This window comes from Girardinichthys multiradiatus, chromosome 8, assembly GCF_021462225.1.
Source record: "Girardinichthys multiradiatus isolate DD_20200921_A chromosome 8, DD_fGirMul_XY1, whole genome shotgun sequence".
In the NCBI taxonomy this organism is placed as follows: domain Eukaryota; kingdom Metazoa; phylum Chordata; class Actinopteri; order Cyprinodontiformes; family Goodeidae; genus Girardinichthys; species Girardinichthys multiradiatus.
Genome location: NC_061801.1, coordinates 15,301,290 through 15,325,611, shown reverse-complemented (window position 1 = coordinate 15,325,611; position 24,322 = coordinate 15,301,290). Strand labels below are relative to the sequence as shown.

At 39.9% G+C, this 24,322-nt stretch overlaps 1 protein-coding gene across 1 annotated transcript in view; it reads right to left on the bottom strand.

Moving 5' to 3' along the window:
- Positions 1-24,322, bottom strand: part of lamc3 (laminin, gamma 3) — a 224,770-nt gene that overhangs the window by 185,589 nt on the left and 14,859 nt on the right. Inside the window, exon 2 of the mRNA XM_047372964.1 lies at positions 20,629-20,933. Within this exon, the coding sequence (XP_047228920.1) occupies positions 20,629-20,933 (305 nt within the window). The remainder of the gene's footprint in view (positions 1-20,628; positions 20,934-24,322) is intronic.

Below are 24,322 nucleotides of genomic sequence, written 5' to 3'. Positions count from 1 at the left end.
AGAGGGTTCCCTACTCGGCTCGGCTGATCTCCTAGATGCCGGCCTCCCGATAAGTATTTCCGTGGGTGCTCCTGGTCTAGGTGCCGGCCTCCCGGACTTCTGCCCAGCTGCCACCAGGCTCCCAGACTCCTGCTTCGAGGGTCCTCGACTCTGCTCGGCCGACCTCCTGACCGAGGATCTTCTACTCTGCACGGCCCCCACTGTTTGTCCAGGTTACTGCCTGGTCATCGCCAGCCGCCTGACAGCCAGTTCTTTTGCCGTCGACCTCCAGATCATTGGCTCCTTCGACGCCGGCTGTAGGTACTCATTTCAAGCCTTATTAAAACTGACCTACTTTGCAACATGCCGAGCCCTAGTCCCTGTTTGTATTTTGATCCGAAACAACCTCAGACCGTGACAATGACAGTCTGTGTAAAAAAAACAGGACATCCTCATGAAAATTGTGCTCAATGCATGAGAATTGTGTGTAGTGTTTTGACAAAAGGGTGCTTCAGCATTACATCTATAGAGGAGAGCAGGAAGTGTGTTTGTAGTTCAGCAGAACTGGTTCAATGGGTTGGTGCATGAGTTACATGTTGTGGTCATTGTGCCTCAAGTACCAGTTTTTGTGTGTAAACATTTGAGAAAACTTGTTAATGCACGTCTTCTTCTGAGGAAAGCAGGACGTATTGGATATGATAAACATCTCTTTTTGCTACGACAAAGATCCTTGAACTTAACTGGTCTTACTCCTTTTTATCAATCGGTATTAAATGCTTGGCAGATTCTCACCTTTGAGAAGAAGACTGATGCAACGCCAGGGATGTGGGTTTTTGAAGAACCTCTGTTTGAAAATAATTTAATTTCGTCACAGCTGTTTTCATCTGTTACTTTAAGATCTAAGATGAGAGAAGCAGGCTGTGTGAAGCTGGGTCATCTGATGAAGTTGTCTGTGTCCAGTCTCACTGAGAGTCTTGATGTGCGATCTAACAGATTTGTGTTAAGACTGAAAGAGGAAACCTGCGCTTCTCTGCCAGACTCCATCAGAGGTTTTGTTGCTAATAGTACTTTATTTGACCAATGGGATGATGAGTATGAGTATGTGTTTCCTTCCCTGATTGTCTCTCCTGCAGTGGACCAATGGCAGGATGAGCCAGGAAAACTGATGTCTCTACAGCATGCACCACTAGGTTGTTTTGAAGGCTTGGGGAAGAAAGTCTTGTACAATATCTGCGTGAAGGTTCTAAATTTACGGTTTCTGGCAGAGGTGAGGGTGTCAAAGTGGACTGGTTTTTTTGACACCAACTCGACCCCAAGAGGCTGTTGGCGGTCCCTATACAAACCCCCTATTGAGAAACGGGTGGGTGACCTCCAATGGAGGATTGTGCATGGGGCCATAGCTACAAACAGGTATCTGGCACACCTTAATCCTGACATTAGTGTTGCCTGTCCTTATTGTTTTCAGGAGGAAACTTTGTATCATATTTTTGTTGAATGTTCAAGATTGAATCCTCTTTTTGTTCTCTTGAATCATTTGTTTGGTGGGTTTGGTGTACAGTTTTCTAACTGTATTTTTATTTATGGTCCATGGTATTGTGCAAGAAAGAAAGCTATTTACATACTTTTAAATTGTATTTCTGGGATGGCAAAATTAGCAATATGGATATCAAGAAAGAACAAAATTAATGGACATCAAACGGAAGACGTTTGTGTTTTATTTAAGCGACTAGTAGTTGCTCGTGTTCGTGTGGAATTTGAATTTTTTAAGTTGACAAAGAACATAGCTGTCTTTGTAAATAAGTGGGGTATTAATGATGTTTTGTGTTCAGTCGATGATGCATCTTTAGTTTTTGCTTTTTGATTTTTTGATTTAGAATGTTTTTTTGTTTTATGGATTATTATTTTGTGTTTTTTTATTGATGGTTAGAGTGTGAAATACAGTGTGAAATAAAGGTATTTTTAAACTCAAAACTCTTTCTTTCTTTCTTTCTTTCTTTCTTTCTTTCTATTTCTAACAATATAAAAGATGAGAGAAGTGACAAAGATGTGACAGAACTATAACCCTAGAAATTGCAATAGAAAGACTGATAAACATGGACAGTGAAGATTCTGGTGGATAATCTGGCAATGAAAATTCTTGGGTAGATGAAAACTTATCATTTTCAGAGAGTGAGTTAGAGGACATAGTCAGAAAAAGGAGATGCCTGATGTTCTCTGACAGCCACCCAAATGCTGGTATGATAGCTGAAATGTCAGTTGAGCTTTTTCTGTGCTGCGCTAACCACAGGCGCTTTGTTGGCTATTTCATCAGGTTGGTGAATTACAACATTGTTATGGTTTATAGGCCAAAATATTATATGACAACTAGATTATTTATTTATTACCATTTCATTATCATATAGGACATACGGAACCACCTCTGGTGGTAGTCTAGGGAGCCTAGGGAACCTAGACTACCGGTGTCCTCGAAGGTGGTGGTGGAAACTGGAAAGGATAGAACCATACACCATGCGCAATACAGATTGTGCGCTCACACCTTCCCTGTGCATTATTGATCCATGCTAACACACATCAGCGAGCGTAGTGTGGCTGAGGCACATCGACATCCCGGTGACAGTTCATGGCATATGATGCTGGCCGAGCTGAAAGCCTCCATTGGCCTCTAAAATATTCAAGGACCACAGGGAGCAAGGGACAGTTTTTGGTTGAAAAATTGGGGCTTGTAGTTTTTCAAGGAAACAGTGCCCAGAGAGAGGTTCAAATATTGTTTTACAAAAATACAAAATATGATTTGGACATTCTGGATGGGATGACAAGAAATACATCAAAGGGTGGAATAAGGAGATGGCCAGTTGTTGTGTTTTGTAACATACTGGACCTTTCAGGATTATATGCTCACATTAGGGGCCAACTAACCACTTGTCTGAAAGGTCATTTTCACACCTATAGTTCATTTACTTTGGTCCAAACCAGTTGATGAGTTTTTTAACTTGTAATTTTTTCCTGGTGCTTTAATTTCTTTTCACACAGATAAACTAAAACCTGTCACTACAAACCACATGAGAACAATAATTTTGTTTATTGTGTTTACTGCTCCCACCCTGCTCACCATCTGTTTAAACCGTGACCCTCTGGCAGATGTTATCAAACCAAAACTTCATGTTATGATTCTGGCAAGTCTGCTCTAAATGGACCCATCGCCAGCACAGCAGAGGCGCACCCACATTGATGAGACCCTTTTCCGGTTGAGATCCAGCTTGGAGGAAATATTTTCCACATTACGTTCTGGCAATCTTGTCTCCGAGCCGCCGCCATCACAAAGGGAGCCACGCCTATCTGCGCCTGAGATGTTCAGGGGAGACCCAGACCAGTGTTGAGCTTTCCTAACTCCGTGTGAAATTCATTTTGAGCTTCAGCCGTCATCCTTTCCCACGGAACGTTCCAAGGTGGCTTTTGTTATATCTCTGCTGGCAGGAAGGGCGAAGCAGTGGGGGACTGCTGAATGGCAGAACAGGTCTTCATCTTGTTCCTTCTATGAAACTTTTTCCAAGGAACTCATTCGAGTTTTTAACCCTGTTCTTCCAAGTCATGAAGCCGCAAGAGGCTTACTATCCCTTAAACAGGGTGATCAGCCTGTCTCGTCCTATATAATTGACTTTCATTTGTTGGCCGCAGATAGCCGTTGGAATGACGCAGCACAGACGGATGCATTTATGCAAGGACTAAACGCAGACATCAAGGATGAGTTAGAGACCCGTGACTACTCCTCTTCCCTGAAACAACTCGAGGACCTGGCTGCTCGCATTGACATTCGACTGGCAGAGAGAGGGAGGGGGAAGCGACATGAGGAGGGTCGCTCCTCTTTAACTCAGGGTCTTGCACCATGGCATGACAGAAGGAGTCGGTCACCTCTCTCTGAGAAAAATGAGGATTGTGAGCCCATGCAGGTGGGAAGAACCAAGATTACCCCTGAAGAGAAGGATCGTCGGAGAAGATTCAAGCTCTGTTTTTATTGTGGAGAGAAGGGACATTTAGCACTCAGGTGTCCATTAAAAAGGACAGGCTCAGCAGAGGAAGGGAGGTTTCTACTGAGCCAAAGTCAGCTAACCGCCTCCTCCTTCTTGTTTCCTGCTTGTTTTCAAAACTCTTCCATGTCTCTCCAGGGGGCCGTGTTTATTGATTCAGGAGCTGATACTGAATTCATGGACGAAACATTTGCAAATAAGAACGGCATAAAACTTATTCCGTCAGCTGACACAAGAAACGTGCTAGCTTTGGATGGTCACAGCATGAACAATTCACATCTCAGGACGGAGGAGATTACCTTAACAGTTGGAGGTAATCATCAAGAAAAAGTAACTTTCATGATCATTAATTCACCAGGGGCCTCCTGGTTGCAGAAACACAACCCTCACATCGACTGGAAGAAAAAAAGGAGTTTTGGGTTGGTCTGAGTCATGTTCCGCTGACTGTCTTTTGTCTGCTGCTACGGAGGTCAGTGTGGAGAATGAGGTGGAGGAGACCTATCCAGATTTATCCAAGGTACCGCAAGAATACCATGATTTAAAGGAGGTTTTTAATAAAATCAAGGCCACAGCTCTGCCACCCCATAGACCTTATGATTGTGCTATTGATTTGCTTCCTGGCACCCCTAAAGGCAGAACCTATTCATTGTCTGGTCCAGAGCACAGGGCCATGAAGAGTTATGTTGATGAGGCATTAAAGGCAGGGCACATTCAACCCTCTTCCTCTCCTGCAGGTGCTGGTTTCTTTTTTGTTAGGAAGAAGGATGGTTCAATGAGACCATGCATTGATGATAGAGGCCTTAATGAGATAACAGTTAAAAATAGATATCCCTTACCACTCATGAACACAGCTTTTGATCAGATCCAGGGAGCCAAGATATTTTCTAAGCTGGATCTAAGGAATGCATGTCTTCTGGTCCAAATCAGAGAAGGAGATGAGTGGAAAACGGCTTCCAACACGCCTACGGGCCATTATGAATACAAGGTCATGCCATTTGGACTTACTAACGCTCCAGCAGTTTTTCAGTCATTGGTCAATGACCTTCTAAGAGACATGGTGGGTCAATTCGTATTTGTTTATCTTGATGATATACTGATTTTTCTCAAGATCTGGAAACCCACAGAAAACATGTCAGAGCTGTTCTCCTGCGTCTTCTCCAAAACCCGTTGTTCGTCAAGGCAGAGAAATGTGAGTTCCACATAACTACCACTTCCTTTTTGGGCTTCATCATTTCCCCAGAGCAAGTGCTTGTCGACCCCTCCAAGGTTAAGGCCGTATTGGAATGACCTGTTCCAACTGATCGCAAGCAGCTTCAAAGATTTCTGGGCTTCGCAAACTTCTATAGGAGGTTTATTAGAAATTACAGCCTGGTTGCTACTCCCCTAAATGCTCTTACCTCTTCCAAGGTGAAATTTGTGTGGAATAAGGATGCAGAGAAGGCCTTCAATAGGCTAAAGGAACTCTTCACGTCAGCTCCAGTGTTACGGTCTCCTGACCCAGAGAGACAGTTTATCGTGGAGGTGGATGTCTCAAGCACTGGAGTCGGAGCTGTTTTAAGCCAAAGAGGTGAGGATGATCGTGTTCACCCATGTGCCTTCTTTTCAAGGACTCTGTCACAGGCTGAGCGGAATTACGACGTGGGAGACAGAGAGTTATTGGCTGTCAAGTTGGCGTTGACAGAGTGGAGACATTGGCTGGAGGGGACTAAGGAGCCGTTTTTGGTGTGGACTGACCATAAGAACTTGGAGTACCTGAAATCAGCAAAACGGCTAAACCCCAGACAGGCTAGGTGGGCTTTGTTTTTTGGTCGTTTTAATTTCTCCCTATCTTACAGGCCAGGGAGTAAAAATGGCAAACCTGACACCCTATCCCGGATTCAAGAGCCTGAAGAATCTCAGTCTGCCTATCCCACCATCATGTCCACCTGATCGCTGTTTTGTCCCTGAACGCCTTGTGCCTAAGGTACTGGAGTCTTGTCATTGCTCTCGTTTAGTTTGTCATCCAGAAATCAACAGAACCATTCAGACAGTTAGAACTCAGTTTTGGTGGCCATCGCTGGTCAAGGATGTCAAAGACTTTGTTGGTGAATGCACTCAATGTTGTCGAGCAAAGCCCTCTCGTCGCCCCCCTGCGGGGTTGTTGCACCCTTTGCCAATTCCCCCTCGCCCATGGTCACATATTGCGATGGATTTTGTGACAGGTCTACCAGTTTCTAATGGTCACTCTGTACTACTAACCATAATTGACAGATTTTCAAAAATGGTTCATCTGGTGCCCTTGGAGAAGCTTCCATCTGCTAAGGAGATGGGTGAGATATTGACCCGAGAAGTTTTCAGGCTCCATGGAATTCCAAATGACATTGTTTCCGATAGAGGACCCCAATTTGTGTCACATTTCTGGAAGGAGTTTTGTTCGTTGTTGGGAATTTCTGTTAGTCTTTCCTCAGGGTTTCATCCTCAGTCTGATGGCCAAACCGAGAGAGCCAACCAAGAAGCTGAAACCAAACTTCGTATATTATGTGAGTCTGACCCGACCAAGTGGTCACAAAATTTGCCCTGGGTTGAATACGCCATGAACTCTATGCAATCAAGTGCCACTGGTTTGTCTCCTTTTCATGTTGTGTTTGGTTTCCAGCCACCTATGTTTTCATTTCAGGAGAGAGAAGCTAATGTTCCGTCCGCCCAAGCGGCTGCCCTAAGGTGCCAAAGAATATGGAGAAAGGCCAGGAGGTCGATAATCAGAATGTCACTGGTTCAGTCAAGAACGGCCAACCGGAGACGGATCCCTGCACCTAATTACCAGGTGGGGCAGAAAGTTTGGTTCTCCGCCAAGGACCTCCCATTAAGGGTAGAATCCTGGAAATTGGCACCCCGATTTGTTGGACCTTTCCCAATCTCCAAGATCATCAACCCTGTCGCTATACGACTGAGATTACCCAACTCCATGAGGATTCACCCCACGTTCCACGTTTCTCAGGTCAAGCCCTTCGTGGAGCCCCGACTGGTTAAAAATCTATTTCTATAATGTCTTTGACCTATGTGTGTCACCTTTAATCTGCCACAATTCAAAATAGTTTGTATATACTCAAGTCAGTGGTGTGAAATGCACAGTGTTTTACTGTCATTGGTCCATGTACTTTACTTTTCCATGACATCAACATTTCATTAACATTTAAGTGTCACATTACCATCACAAAATGAAATGTCAATGCCCTATTTGTGCCTCTAGGTAGTTGGACAATTATTAGTTGAGTTAATTACACCGTAAGCAAAGCAATTAGTTTACCAGTTTTAAGCATCCACAATCCTGGGATGAGTGAAGCATCTTCATAGTGGAGTCTAAGTTAAAGCAGTTTTAGTATTGATCACTTGCTCTGAAAGTTGAACTGCATTTGCACAATGTATGTCGCAGTGAGGCAAACGTCTGATTAACATGGGCTGTGAGGGCTGTGGAGCTCATGTCCAACACCTCTGTAGCTGCCTGGCTTAGTTGGTGATTAAATTGTTTATGGTGTTATTCTATTAGTTTCCTTCATGTTTTTAATTTTATTAAGCAATTATAAAAGTCTCTAAGTCCAAAAATGTAATTGTTATAGTTATATTTATAAATGAAATTTAGAGTATAATTAAGTATAAATAAATGTCAGCACAAGTTGGTGTTACAATGCAGGAGCTGGAAATATCGTGCATCTTTAATCCAATTTTCATTAGGGAAAGGATAATGTGACTTATGTAACTTAACTTTTTTTTTACTTTTATTGAATAATTCTACTAATCTGTATCATTTAGCTTACAATCAAGAGTTTAATCAAACCAGACCCCCACTTAAATGTTCAGGTGACTGTCTTCCTTGCATATTCCATAATTCCTCAAAACATTCCTTTCATGGCAAGAAAATGCACTTTTCTCTTTATTAGTGCTTGGTGTGTATTTTCAAAATGAAACAATAATGCTTACTTTACTACAGGAGAGTGGGTTAAATTCACTGTCTGAAGACACCAAACTCTAATCTGCTATTGTCCCGGTTTTACCAGAGTCCAGATTAATATAGTAAATACAGAGGCATAGGTTGCGCAGTGGTGGATGGCTAATTTGAAAAGAATATTCAGAAAAATATCTTTTAGCTTGAAAACTGGGTACTGCAATGTTTTCTTGTTACTTTTAAATGTGCTTTCAAGCAATAAATTAGAGAAGCACAAGCATAAGAGCTAAAGGAGAGTCATACACACAGGGCAGTCAAAAGAGAGAGATGAGGCATGGAATAATGTAGCAGAGGGTTAAGAAGCTTTTATTACACTACAGATACATTTATTTTCCTTATTCATTCTTATTTTTATTGCTGTCCCAGAGCGTCAAATGAGTAAAATCTCTAGAGCCAAACCCAGTCCTCCCTTTCATGCAGCTGTTTGTCGTCCTACTGACTGCAGCCTGCCACACAATGTGCCAATCCTGTAAGGGTACTAAAGATAATCCAATAGTGCTTCTAATTCCAATTTTCTCTTGCTACAGATGCGAGGGAGCTTCACATCAGAGAGTAGAAAATGCACTGCTAATCCTGCTGCTCGGTACAGTTTAGCGTACACTCGAGAGCAGAAGTGGCTTCATCCCTGCTGTCTACCTTTCATCTATGTCAAGTTTAAATTGGGATCACTGTAAAAAAAATATATATATTTCTTTTTACTTTGTGGGAGGTTGCAGGAGGAACAGCCTATTCAAAGTGTCAAGGTTGATGAGAGGAGAAGTACAGACAACATCTGACAGTAGAAATGTGTTGTGATAGAACAGAAGGTAGAGTTAAGGTGAGTTGAGGCATGTCAACTTTATCCCCAAGTTTAACCCCACTCTTCATTGCAGAATTATTTTTTATTTAGCCATATTCGAGGATCTTGGGCATGAACAGCTAGGGCAGGTCACACCATCCCAATCAGACTTAAGTCCAAACTTTAATTATGGCACTTCAACCCTAATTGTGTTTATTAATAGTCGTTCAGAGGTGGACTTGCTGGTGGTGTCCTCATGCATAACCTAAGTGTGCTTGAGTTTAATGTCACAAGTTGAGTACCAGGCATTCTCCTGCAGCACATTTTGTTAGAGAGCAGGATTCATTAATTTAATTCGTTACAGCAAGTCATCCCAGTCAAGCAGCCTCAGACCATCATATTACCACCACCCTGTTTGAATCGGGGTTTGATATTCTTTTTCTGAGAAGCTGTACTATTATACATCAAAAGTGTGGCTCTTGAAATTTAACAAAATAAATGTGGTCAGTCAGTTATTTATGACTTAACAAGGATGACAATTAATTTACAAATAGGGCCAGGTTCATGTTGACACATAAACAGCTTTTTGCTAAAATTATCTTTATTTGATATCAAAATTTTGTTAAGAATATGAAAACATTAAGTGTGAAAAAAGCAAAAGCAGAAAAAAAAGTGGAAGGGGCAAACATTTTTTTACAGCTCTGTAACAAAATGTGAATTAAGGTTGGTTAAGCTACAACACCAGTAAAGTAAAGACAGTTCTTAGCTTTTCCTCTTCTTTTTAGCTTTTCGTCCTTCAGGGAGGTTGGTGCTGGTTATGCTATGCAAGGTTACACTTCATATCTCCCACATATCCTCATTTCCTCTTCCTATTTAATGATGTGGAGGAGGACAGCTTTCTTCTCAAAGGTGCAAGTATAGTCAGACACACTGAGACTTTGGAGAAAGGTCAGACAGAAGAACAAGCCGTTTTAATCAATGCTCTGATGGAAGCCTTGCAAATACAAGAGGTCACGGCTAGCGGCTGATCAATGCAGTCAAATGCTCCATCTGAAATTAAGCTAACTCTGCTAAATATGTGCTCTCTTTGGGTTTTGTTGCTATTTTGAAGATGAGGAATGAAAATAGTGAAAAGGAACTGTGAAAATCAGCAAAATGGGCAGTGGGGGTCTGATGTTGCCAACATCACGAATGAGATTTTGACAGAAGTAGTAGGACTAAAAAAAGGTTTTTCTGTCACATCGGTCATGTTAGGGTTATTTTGTTGTTACTTTTTCCATCATGAGTAGCGTTTTTTTTTTTGCTTTTTTTGAATGCACCAAGTTTGAATGACAATAAAAAAGTTTGGTTCATTCTGATTAATAGGTAATCATGCCTCATGCATTTGCCAATATTTATAGATATATAGATATATATCTATATATATGCTTAATTTTAATCATTTCAATCAAAAATGTAAGCTTTTTCACAAAACATTTTTTTTTGTTTTTCAAAGATCTTTTGGTGACAAAAGTATGATTATTGATTGATGGGATTAAAAAAAACCAACAACCTGAAAATGTCTTCTTTGTTAAACACAAAAATGAAACATAAGTAGTCATCACACTACTCTCTAATTCTGCATTATTTGCTGTTATTTCAGTTTTTAACTTTATGTTCTCCCTCTTTTCTCTTCCTAGAAGCTACAACTGGCCTCACTCTGTGTCTACCTGTGACACCTTTCTGGAGAGGGGCATCGTCCAAGCTTCTGCTGGCAACAACTTAATGCTCACCCTCTACCGATGATCCACGTGGCCCTGTCTTTCAGTATTTAACCCTTTCTCTCTCCTAGACATGGCAATTGACTGAGATTTTACTGTGACTAACTCTGTGCTCTCTTTTCAGACTCTAACCAGTTCTGCTGGAGGTTTCTTCCTGTTGAAAGGGAGTTTTTCCTCTCCACTGTTGCTACATGCATGCTCAGTATGAAGGATTGCCGCAGTCAACGCCAGTGACTGTCCACTGTCTCTACATGGTCATCCAGGAGGAGTGAATGCTGCAAGTCACTGACTGGATGCAATCTGCTGGGTTTCCTTATACAGAAAAACTTTTTATCCAATTTGAATAAATAACTGAATCTGACTGCACTGTTCAATGGTTACGATTATTTGGGATGTATGTACCTGAAGTGCCTTGAGACGACATGTGTTGTGAATTGGTGCTATATAAATAAACTGAACTGAAATTGAATTGAATCTTTTGGCAGATCATGCAAAAATAAAATTTTCTGAGTTCTGAGCAAGTAGAATCTTTTTTTTTCCAAATTTATAAAAAATGTTCCATGTAAACAATGTTTCACTACTTATTGCAAAAAAGTCACACCCCTTAATTAGAATGAGGTATAATGCCAGTCTTATTCTTTAGAGTATAAATTATTATATTACAAAACCTTGGTAATAAAATCCCCCTTGCAGATTTCCTCAATTTTCACAATTTTCTCCCACCTTAATATTTTTAATCAATAAACAAATCTTAATATCAAAGATAACCAAACTAAATACAAACAACTATTATCTTGCTAAATAATTAATAAACTATGATTGACCACATTTTTCTTTCACTCAAGCCTGATTATAGCTAGGGGAGCAAAATAAAAAAAAATACCTGATACTGAACCTGATTATCAGCATAAACTGGGCAACAATATCTAAAAAAACAACACATTATGTCACAAAACACTGGTTTCCCAAGAACCCCCCCCCCCCCCCCCCCCCCAAAAAAAAAAACAATAGAACTTTGACAATGCAGCAAACCACTGTGAGAGCTATTACACACAAAAATGAAGAGCCTTCCAAAGAGTTGCTGGTCTGCCAAAATTACTCCAAGAGTGCATCATTGACTCATTCCAGGAGCTCACAAAAAAACTCATAGCAAAATCTACAGCACTCACCTGCCTCAGTTAAGGCCAGAGTACACGATTAAAGAAGAAAGAGTTGATGCATGAATTACATCCATGGAAGAGTTCCAAGGCAAAAGCCACTGCTGACCAGAACACAAAGGCTCATTTCACATTTGCCAAAGACATGTTAATGTTTCCCCCAATACCTTTGGGAAAATATTCTTTGTAGATACGTAAAAAGGTGAAACATTTTGTAAGGTATAGATCCCTTTAGATTCTGTGTTAAACTGAGACATCATTTCAGAAAAAGAACAGGAAAATCTGTCAATTATAGTGGTGAAAGTGTAATGGACTGGGGCTGCTTTCCAGCTTTAACACCTGGACAACATGCCATAATTGATAGAACCGTGAATTCTGCTCTTTGCCAGAAAATCCAAAGTGAAATGTCCACCCACTAGTTTCTGATGCTAAGCTTGCAATAAAATGAGGGTGAACTGGCTGATAAATTTACAGCAATAAACTGTAACTCAATTTATCTGAAATCTGTAACTATGTGCAATCTGAGAAGGACCCTTAACTTTCAAAAACATTTTGTTCGTTCCACGAAGATGAACATGTGTGTCTGTGTGTGGGGTGGATCTGTGGAATGGACTGAACAATGAGTTGAAACAAAGCAGAAATATAAGTAAATTTAACACAAAAGAAAGAAATCACACATTCTGGGGGAGTAAATGGTGTAAAATGATTCTTCAAGGGGATCTATTGTATGTATATTGTCTTTCAACATAGTTGGATTAAAAACAAATGGTGGCAATAATTATTGACTTGTACTGTAAATGAATAGGACCTGAAAAGTTGTCAATTTGAAGTAAATTAATTTAATGTAATGCATTTAGAAGAGAGAAGGAACATAAACGTTTTCCTTCTACCTACTACTTTTGGGACATCTCATTTTGTATGTATGCAGACAGGGTTCTTTCTTTTTATTTGTACTTATGTTCGAAAATGAAAAAAATAAATAAATAAAAGCTAAAATGTACTTGAGTTATGCAGCAGGACAATGGTCCAAAGCATATCAGCAATCAGCAAGTTCACATCGAAATGACTTCAAAACCAAAAAAAAAAACACTAAACAAATTTAAATTACAATTGAGAAGCTGCAGCATGACCTCAAACAGGTCATCCATGCTCAAAAACCCTCCAATGTGCCTGAAATAAAATAATTTAGCAAAAAAGAGAAAATTCCTCAACAGGGACTGGTTGTTTTGGATATTATTTTTTTTTTCCATTAATATATGAAATCATCAATTTAATAAAAATAATAATATAAAACTTTTAGATGAACCAAAACTATTAACGCCAACTTTTAACAAAAATCAAAAATAGAAGTTCCTAAAGAAATATTGTCAGTCTGGTTGTCTCCGTGCCTGCTGCTTCCTTTTTCCACCTCTAGGGGCTGGAGGACCGAAGGTGTGACAGGTGTTCTTCATTGACTCATCAGTTCAGAGGACTATATGAGGGCGGCTCACCTGCACTTCTGCGCCTGAGTGTTTTTGCCCTTCGTGGTAGTACTCCCTGGCCATATACCTTGTATCTTGTGATTGTTTTACGAGGATTTTTGCTAGCAGTCTGTTTACCTTGTCTTAGGCACCTCAGGCTTGCTCCTTGTTGGAGATCTCAAGAAAAAACCTCTGATCACAGTCTGGACTCTGGATTCATTCCATGCAGCGGGCCGTCCTGGATACCTCTTAAGCGAACCCTGTCCACCCTCCTATGGTTCCTCCTGGATCATCAAGAAGCCCCAACGGAATCAGCACTACCTCACTGTCCCAGACTCGCAACCATCTTCCCCCTGGCGGATCGCCCCACCCAAATAGTAAGCCTAACCACAGAATTAGCAAGTCTGTATCCCGATCTGAACTCACCTTGTTGTTTTCCCTTCCAGTCAGACGGCCTTCCTGGAAACTTCGCTCCTTGTACATTTCACAAATTGTTAATAGATTCTTTAAACGTTTCTCTGTTTGAGTGTTCCCTGCATGTGGGTCAAATCGGCCTTAAAAAGCATGACAAATATTTTCTTATTTCATGTATTTCTTTGGTCCTCAAACTGTGGGACTAATACCAACGGTGGGATTTAGGCTCCCTTAAGTGATGCTCAAAAAATTCTTATCACTTCTACTCAAGTAATTACAGAACTGATTAATCCTCTTATGATAAATGTTATTGCATACTAATAACCAGGTATACATAATACGATGATGTCTCTGGTTCTATTTAAAAGCTACTGGAAAGAGAAGTGCAAGGGAACACCCGAACCAGATCAATAAGTACTGGTGCCCCCCAGGGGTGTGTTCTATCCCCACTCCTCTTCTCCCTGTACACAAATGACTGCACCTCATCAAACTCGTCCGTGAAACTCCTTAAGTTTGCAGACGACACCACTGTCATTGGACTGATCCAGGACGGTGATGAGTCTGCATAAAGACAGCAGGTGGATCGGCTGGTACACTGGTGCAGTCAGAACTACCTTGAACTCAACCCACTCAAGACTGTGGAAATGGTGGTGGACTTTCGGAGAACACCACCCCCATACACCCCCCTCCCCATCCTCAACAACACTGTATCGGCCGTGGACCACTTTAGGTTCTTAGGAACCACCATCTCTGCGGACCTGAGATGGTCTTCACACTTAGACACTGTTCGAAAGAAGGCCCAGCAGAGACTGTACTTCCTGAGGCAACTCAAGAAGTTCAACCTTCCAAAGGAGCTGCTGGTCATCTTTTACACTGCCATCATTCAATCTGTTTGGACTGTTTTGATCCTGTGAAGTTTCCTGAGTTATCAGAAATATTAGCTTCATCTAAACCTTCAACTTGTATGTTAGACCCAATCCCAACCAAATTATTTAAGGAAGTGTTCCCTCTGATTACCAGCCCCATTTTAGATATGATTAATCTCTTTAGTAAATGGATGTGTACCACAGGCTTTAAAGGTATGTGTAATTAAACCTTTACTTAAGAAAGCTTCGCTTGATCGAGATGACTTGAAAAATTACAAACCTATGTCCAATCTTCCATTCTTATCTAAAATTCTTGAGAAAACAGTTGTTAATCAAATGTGTGAGCATTTACACAGCAATGACCTGTTTAAAGAGTTTCAGGCAGGCTTCAGAGCTAACCCTGGAATATGCTGTAGGGATCAGGGGAACAGCGCTAGGCTGGTTTAAATCTTATCTGTCAGACAGATTCCAGTTTGTTCATGTACATGATAAATCATCTTTAAACTCCAGGGTTAATTGTGGAGTACCACAGGGTTCAGTACTTGGGCCAATTCTCTTTACTATATATATGCTTCCAATAGGTCAAATTATCAGGCAGCATAGGATACAATTTCACTGTTAGAGTCTGAAATATGATTTTTTTTCCTCCTATCTTACTTTACATAAATGTGTGATTTCATTACTTTACATAGATTTTCAGATTTCTCAGAAGGATTACCAGCAAAAGCCAATTATTATTACTATTTGAAATTTTGAAATTTGAAAATTTTACTACAGCTGTTTTTACACCAATGATCAGAGATTTTTAGATTTCTTAGAATGTTTCATTGATTTTTAGATTTCTTAGAAGGATTGTATTACAACAATTTCATACCAGTGAAAGCCAAACATTATTGGTATTTAAAAAGTTTGGACCTACCAGTGACCCAGCTTCTCTACTTAGACTTCAGTGAGTGCCCATGACTGTTACTATTTGAATGATGGGACCACAGCTGCCTCATACCAGCGACCTCAAGGAATACTATTATCATTTTTCTTCTAGCACCGGATGAATTTCTTACCACAGACCACTTAATTAGCTAATTACCTCTATTAGAACGATTGTATTAGAACCAGCTCTTACCAATAAACCCCCAAGGATTATTAATGTCATTTGATTTGTTTTTCTGTGTTTGATTTTCTGTATCATTGCAATGTTTTTCCTCGTGTATAGCACTTTGAGTGCCTTGTTACCGAAAAGCGTTATATAGATAAACTTGACTTGACTTGACTTGTAAACGCCAGGTCACTCGGCTGAAGCACAGCCACTCAGAGAATCACAATATATTTATTTATAATATAAATATATGTGCACAGTTTTAAGTGAGTGAGAGTAATTATAGAGCAGTATAAGATGCAAGAGCAATACAACAGTGCAGGTGATCATTGTGCAAGTATGGCAGTGCAAGTAAAGCAGGAGTCCAAGCTGAGCGTTAATGTAACGCATAGAGTTACTGAGAACCTCCATGCCACTCCTCCTGCCAAACCCAGGCTCTGTGGAAAAACTTGCCTCCTCCAACAAACCATCATCCACTGCTTACAGTAAACAAACTTCATTCCTATCCCGCACAACCTACTATACCTTCATCAGAACAAACTATAACATCTCTCCTCTCCTCCTCAGTGCCTACGCAGATCTCTCTGGCAGATCCAGTATGTGTTCTGTCTCAACCATGTTGTGCTTCAATAAATCTGTTAAACTGCTGTTCTGCCTTTGTGATTGTGCCTATGCTCAGAGTCGTTAAACAAACCTTATGACAGAAAAAATAAACTGCTGGCTTGTCGATGCATAAAACCTGCTTATTTTAGTTAGCAACTTTTCCCCGAATATACAGAACTGCAGGACAAGCCAGTTGAACTTCAAACAACTGGATATTGGTGAACAATTGCATCTACCACGAGCCAATTTGAACTTTCGGTCATACTGGATATAAAAGGTTTGATAACCTCCAAGGTATTTCACACCATTAACTGACACTGTGATGCACACAGCCACCACACTCCTATCCAGATCACTAACTTTGCCTCCCAAGATCCAAGATAATACCACATCCCATTTTGTCAGGATTGATCCTACAACAAGGATGTACTCAGAAAGCAACCTCAATTATCTATATGCTAGATATGAGCAGACTTGACAAGCACATTCCAGAGACATTTAGGAATCATGTTTATTTGTTTCTGCTGAGCTCACAACATCAAAAACTTTTTTTTCTTTCGGCACTTTTTACTGTCTTTCCTTTTTCTTTCACTGCTTAAAGTATACCTTTGAAGCTAATTCATGAACCACCAGGTTTCACATAATTTTCTTTGCTCAATTGGAACCTTTTCAACTCATACAGATGTTAAACAAACCCTAAACAAATCAAAAGATGCCTCAGTGGAACGTGTCTTGAATTTCAGCATCTGACCAAGAATCTATTGGCTGTTAAAGATGACAAATTTACTTTTCTCAGTACACTGTTAGTAACCACATATTTACTTTATTTAACTTACTTAGTTTATTAGAAATGATTTTTAACTTTAGAAGGACTCCAGTGGAATCTCTGATCCTGTTACTTTTTCAGCATATTCTGTGTTTAAGCAAGACAAGAACTGCTCAAAATTCAGTTTTATCATTATTTAAAATAGCAAGTAAATATAGCCACAAATATTCACACTGAACATCAAAGTACATCACTAAATCATGATACTTCTTCGATTTGAGTAGAGAAATACTTTATAGACATGAACAGATGTGTCCATGCATACTCACAATCCTTTCAAAGAAAAAAGGAATGACTGCAGTAAGTGCTTTATTTAGTCACTTTTAGCCACGCTTTACTATGCCCACCCCTTTCAGACTCAACCTCGAGAGGTGGACATTAATTCAGCACAATGCTCTCAAGGCTTCATCAATTTTAATCAGAGTTAAACATAACGTTAGCTTCAAACCAATTCCTTTGAAAAGAATTAAAGCTATGCCTATACAAGCCTAGCTGTAGGATGTTTGCCTGTGTAAATGTATGTGTAGATGAGGAGATGTAATGGCAAAATCAACGTTTGAAGAAGTACTTTAGAATATCACATGCAGTGATGAATTTTCCAATGCATTCAATGTGATTTATTGACTGACTAAAAAAAAACATATTTACAAAGGATGGCCCACACAGTTTCCAAGTATCAACGTTGGATTCAGATCAAGGCATTTCTAAATGGTCACTAGAAGAATCCTGACTAACCTCAACCTTCAGTATCTGTTGTTGATCTCCTATCTGTGACAATGTCAGTTGTGCTCCCTGTGAGTTTGTGGGTTAATTTATTTGGCCAACTATAAGAATCACACCTAATGATAATTGTACCATATACTTTAGGTACTGTACAATATATAGGTTGTGCACAGTATTTTGGTCATATAATGAATTTGGGCTTCTCATAATTTGTTTTTTACCCTTTACAAAAACATTAACAGTAAAAAAGAGATTGGATTGCAAACTCCTGTCTTGTCAGTGTCATGTGACCTGCCTTACATAGCTATCTTTGTGCAGAAACACTCTTTATCCTATTTTATCAAGTTTTTCAATTGGGAGAACACTTCTTTTCTCCACAAAAAATAGCTATGTCTTCTACAAACAATTGGCTATTCTGCAGAGAGAGATGCTTGAACAGAATATCTGCTTCTGTCAAGGAGAACTGGTACTGCAGCACCTAGAATACAGATGTCAGATTCCAGTCTTTGCGGGACGGTGTTCTGGAACCTTTAAATCTATCTCTGCTTCAACACACCTGAGTCTGATATATAGATTAAAAGAAGGGCTCTGTAGAACATAAGTGCATTGTGCGGAAGCAATTCAGTCATTTGGGTGAAATTTGTTGGTCAATGGACTGATATAGTTACAAGCCCCTGACCTAGAGGACTGGCCTTGACACCCCTGGAATACAATAACATCAATGAGTGCATTAAAAGGGACACAAAGACAATACTAATGTGGACCATGTAGAACATTATTTACCTGCTCCTTATAGATAGTGATTTTTGAGCAGATTCATTAAATTTATTTCAATGTTCGATTGAACTAGCACTCAATAAAGGGATATGTCTTTTCTTATTATTACTTAGATTGGTATCAACCAAAAAGTCTTGATCGGGACATAATCTTTCGTTTTTTGAAAAGTAACCATATATACACTGCCTGGCCAAAAGAAAAGTCGCCACTTGGATTTAACTAAGCAAATAGGTACGAGCCTTCCATTGGATAATTATTGCATGGGTGATTATGTTTGAGGTGGCAACAAGTTATTTAACCCCAACTGGTGCAATGAGTTGCTTCTCTTTTCTTAAACAACCGAAAGACACATCCCGCGGTCATGGAAAATATGTCAGTCTGTTTCAGAAGGGTCAAATCATAGGCATGCATCAAGCAGAGAAAACATCTAAAGAGATTCCAGAAAATACCAAAATTGGGTAAAAAACTGTCCAGCGCATTATTAAAAACTGGAAGGATAGTGGGGAACCATCATCTCTGACGGAGAAATGTGGCCAGAAAAACATCCTGAATGACCGTGCTTGGTGATCACTTGAACGTTCGGTGAAATCAAATCAAAGAAAAGCAACAGTAGAACTCTGGGTTATATTTAATAATGAAAGTAAGATCATTTCCACACGCACAATGTGAAGAGAACTCAAGGGATTGGGACCTGGAAGAAGGTCATATGGTCTGATGAGTAAAGGTTTTCCCAGTTCCAGAGTGATAGGTGCATCAGGGTAAGAAGAGAGGCAGGTGAAGTGATGCACCCATCATGCCTAGTGCCTACTGTACAAGCCTGTGGGGACAGTGCTATGATCTGGGGTTGCTGCAGTTGGTCAGGTCTGTGTTCAGCAACAGAATGTGTTCAAAGAATGAGCTAAGCTGACTACCTGGATATACTGAATGACCAGATTATTCCATCAATGGATTTTTTTCTTCCCTGATGGCACAGCCATACTCCAAGAAGACAGTACCAGGATTCATCGGGCTCGAATTGTGGTTCAGGGAGCATGAGACATCATTCTCACACATGGATTGGCCACCACTGAGTCCAGACCTTAACCCCATTGAGAATCTTTGGGATGTGCCGGAGAAGGCTTTGAGCAGCGGTCAGATTCTACCATAATCAATGCAAGATCTTGGTGAAAAATGTATGCAACACTGGTCGGAAATAAATCTTGTGACATTGCAGAAGCTTATCAAAACAATGCCACAGTGAATGCGTGCCATAATCAAAGCTAAAGGTGGTCCAAAGAAATATTAGTGTGTGACCTTTTTTTTGGCGACTTTTTCTTTAGCCTGGCAGTGTAGAATCCATTATCTGCTTGACTCTTAAATTCAGTCTAATGAATTGAATACATGTCTGATATTGATTTGGTATATTTTCAATAGTAAGTGGTCGTATTTAGTCTTGACCTACCTTTAAGATGTCAGAAAAATCTCTTTGTCATACATAAAGCTGAAACCAGATATTTCCATACACTGTAAATAAAGACCAGTAATACTTTTTGTCGCTGTTCCTGACATTAAATCAGACTGAACTGAATCAGACCTGTTTCAGATCAGTAATAAAAACTGCATCATGTTGTTGGGGTGTTTTACATAAAGAGGGAAATAACATTATGTGGAAATATTAGAGCAACATCTTAAGACATCAGCCAGGACATTAATACTACGAAGTTAGTCACAAAGAGGCTCAATGGTAACAAAGTTACCCAAAGCCTTAATCTCTGTCCCTTTGAATTTTTTCAGGCAGAGATAGAAAGTTGTATGTGAGCAAGGTGGCCTGGAAACCTGACTCAGTCACATCAGGTCTGTCAGGAGAAATTAGCCCAAATTTGAGAAAACTAGTATGTTTGATCCAAGTCATGCAGTTTAAAATAAAATTTCACTAAATTGTAATCTATATATACTGAATGTTCAAGAATGTCAAAGTTTTAAAGTTACTCTCATTATTCTGGTATATAGCAAAATATATATACAGTGAAATAATTTAATCCTAACTGACCTAAAACACAAATGTAGTCTGATTTAATGTAAGACAGTGAGGAAAAATAGGTTTAATGTATTTTTGTGCACAGTAAGTAAACATCTGCTTTCAAATATATATAATCAGGGCATAAATGTGTTCAGCAGACTATATAACAAGATGTCTGCTTACCTGCAATGCCAGGCTTTGGTCAAAGTTGTAGGCACTGGGCCGACCTTCCAGGGTAGAAAAAGCCACATTTTCTCCAGTGAGAGGGGAGATATCACTGAACTCATCTGTACATAATGCAGTCCTTTCATCATCTCCCGGGCGAATATAACCTTTGGTATTCTTCTTATATGTCTTCCCACATGAGGCACTGTAATACTGGTAAGGTAACCAGGGCCCATCCTTCTCTGTACGTTTGTAAATGGCGAAGCTCTCTGGCCGGCTGGTGTAGAACTTTAAGCGTATGTATGTTATCTCAAAGGCTTTACCTGTGGAAAACGAAAACATGTTAACTTTTCAATGAAATCAGAACAATAAATTATATCCTGCTTATTTTGTAGATTTATAGTTTTTCTATGTTTAGGTTAGCCAAGAGTTTGCAGTGACAGTTCAAGGCTTGAGAGCAAAGAAAACAAATATCTGCATTAGCAGATGATTAATAGATTTAATTTCTTGTACCTGCAGGCAGGATAATATAATTCCTGCAGGGTAAAGGAATAACCAGCAATATTGTTTCAATAAACAAACAATCTGTGAAACCAGGTAATAAGAAAAAAGACATAAAATCAGCATTTTGCATCACAAACGAGGCACAGAAATAATTCAAAAATCTCATCGAGAAAATTAATCTGATGTACCTATAATTGAATTAAGGGATGAAGTCAATAATTTCAGTGGGACAGCCAAAGGAGTGTTCTAAGACAGTACTGTCACAGTAACAGTGATTGACTTTAAGTTAGGTTTTATATTTATTAATTTAATGAATACTATCCTTGAAAAGCTTGTGGAAACTATAAATCTGGTTCAAATATTGTTGAGAAGATTTTTTTATGACTAGCAATGTTGTTAATCCTAATCTGATGTCACGTTTTTGACCACTAAAGAATCGACGATTAAATTCTGTAAAATGCACTGTAAATCTGTTGTATTGTGACGAAATGTATTATAGGACATAAGCAAATTTAATCAATTATTAGAAGATGCAACTTACCCTGCAGTGAAATGCCAAGAATAATAATTAATTTTATCGTACTTTGTTGTTGTGATTACAGGTCCTTCTCAAAATATTAGCATATTGTGATAAAGTTCATTATTTTCCATAATGTCATGATGAAAATTTAACATTCATATATTTTAGATTCATTGCACACTAACTGAAATATTTCAGGTCTTTTATTGTCTTAATACGGATGATTTTGGCATACAGCTCATGGAAACCCAAAATTCCTATCTCACAAAATTAGCATATTTCATCCGACCAATAAAAGAAAAGTGTTTTTAATACAAAAAACGTCAACCTTCAAATAATCATGTACAGTTATGCACTCAATACTTGGTCAGGAATCCTTTGGCAGAAATGACTGCTTCAATACGGCGTGGCATGGAGGCAATCAGCCTGTGGCACTGAGGTCTTATGGAGGCCCAGGATGCTTCGATAGCGGCCTTTAGCTCATCCAGAGTGTTGGGTCTTGAGTCTCTCAACGTTCTCTTCACAATATCCCACAGATTCTCTATGGGGTTCAGGTCAGGAGAGTTGGCAGGCCAATTGAGCACAGTGATACCATGGTCAGTAAACCATTTACCAGTGGTTTTGGCACTGTGAGCAGGTGCCAGGTCGTGGTGAAAAATGAAATCTTCATCTCCATAAAGCTTTTCAGCAGATGGAAGCACGAAGTGCTCCAAAATCTCCTGATAGCTAGCTGCATTGACCCTGCCCTTGATAAAACACAGTGGACCAACACCAGCAGCTGACACGGCACCCCAGACCATCACTGACTGTGGTTACTTGACACTGGACTTCTGGCATTTTGGCATTTCCTTCTCCCCAGTCTTCCTCCAGACTCTGGCACCTTGATTTCCGAATGACATGCAGAATTTGCTTTCATCCGAAAAAAGTACTTTGGACCACTGAGCAACAGTCCAGTGCTGCTTCTCTGTAGCCCAGGTCAGCCGCTTCTGCCGCTGTTTCTGGTTCAAAAGTGGCTTGACCTGGGGAATGCGGCACCTGTAGCCCATTTCCTGCACACGCCTGTGCACGGTGGCTCTGGATGTTTCTACTCCAGACTCAGTCCACTGCTTCCGCAGGTCCCCCAAGGTCTGGAATAGGCCCTTCACAATCTTCCTCAGGGTCCGGTCACCTCTTCTCGTTGTGCAGCGTTTTCTGCCACACTTTTTCCTTCCCACAGACTTCCCACTGAGGTGCCTTGATACAGCACTCTGGGAACAGCCTATTCATTCAGAAATTTATTTCTGTGTCTTACCCTCTTGCTTGAGGGTGTCAATAGTGGCCTTCTGGACAGCAGTCAGGTCGGCAGTCTTACCCATGATTGGGGTTTTGAGTGATGAACCAGGCTGGGAGTTTTAAAGGCCTCAGGAATCTTTTGCAGGTGTTTAAAGTTAACTCGTTGATTCAGATGATTAGATTCATAGCTCATTTAGAGACCCTTTTAATGATATGCTAATTTTGTGAAATAGGAATTTTGGGTTTTCATGAGCTGTATGCCAAAATCATCCGTATTAAGACAATAAAAGACCTGAAATATTTCAGTTAGTGTGCAATGAATCTAAAATATATGAATGTTAAATGTTCATCATTACATTATGGAAAATAATGAACTTTATTGCAATATGCTTATATTTTGAGAAGGACCTGTATTTAAAGGGGAACATGAACCCACAGGCAAATATATACCATTACTTTTCATGCTGCTACTAGACTATCCCTAAATACCAGGTAATTTTTACTTTGTTTAGTTTTATTTTCCTTCTTTAAAATAAAGTATAACATCTCCACTGGTGCAGCCTTAATGACATCTGTTGCTTTACTCTGCCAAGTCAGAAGTTGGCACACTCGCATCTTGTCTTTCCAGAAACCTTTAATGGTATTTTTCGACTTGGAACCCTAAGATCATTTAGCTTTCATTTATTCCCAGCATGAGGTGAGCTTAGCCCACCCCCACAAGAGTGGCCATTGGCTTAAATGGCAAAGAGACTTTCAACACTTTGTGCACATATGAAAAAGAATAACCCATTAAGATGATGAAAAAAAAAAAGTTGAACTTAATTGCATCATATGTTGCTTTTACACATAGACCTCTCTGCCATTAGTGTGTCTATGATAGCTGGAGATGGAAACCAGTCCACCCATGACCCTGCTAATATCAGAATCAGCTTTATTGCCAAGTTTGTACATACAAACATACAAACAAGGAATTTGACTCCAGTACACTTTACTCTTTGGTTTGTTTTTGCATTACAGAATATACATATTTACAATGTACAATATACACTCATATAATAAAAAGGTGCATTTACAACATCTGTATGCTGTTGTTTTGTATTCTATTGAATGTTCAACAGAGAAACAGCCTGGGGGAAGAAACTGTCTCTGTGGCGGCTGGTTTTAGTGAACAGTGCTCTGTAATGACAGCCTGAGGGTAAAACTCTAAACAGTTTATGTGCAGGGTGTGTGGGGTCTGCAGAGATTTTGGCAGCTCTTTTCTTGACCCTAGACCTGTATAAGTCCTGGATGAAGAGAAGATCAGCTCTGATTATTCTCTCTGCAGTCCTGATTATTCGTTGTTATGTGGATGAGCCAAACCACACTGAGATGGATGAAGACAGGACAGACTGAATGATGGCAGTGTAGAAGATGACC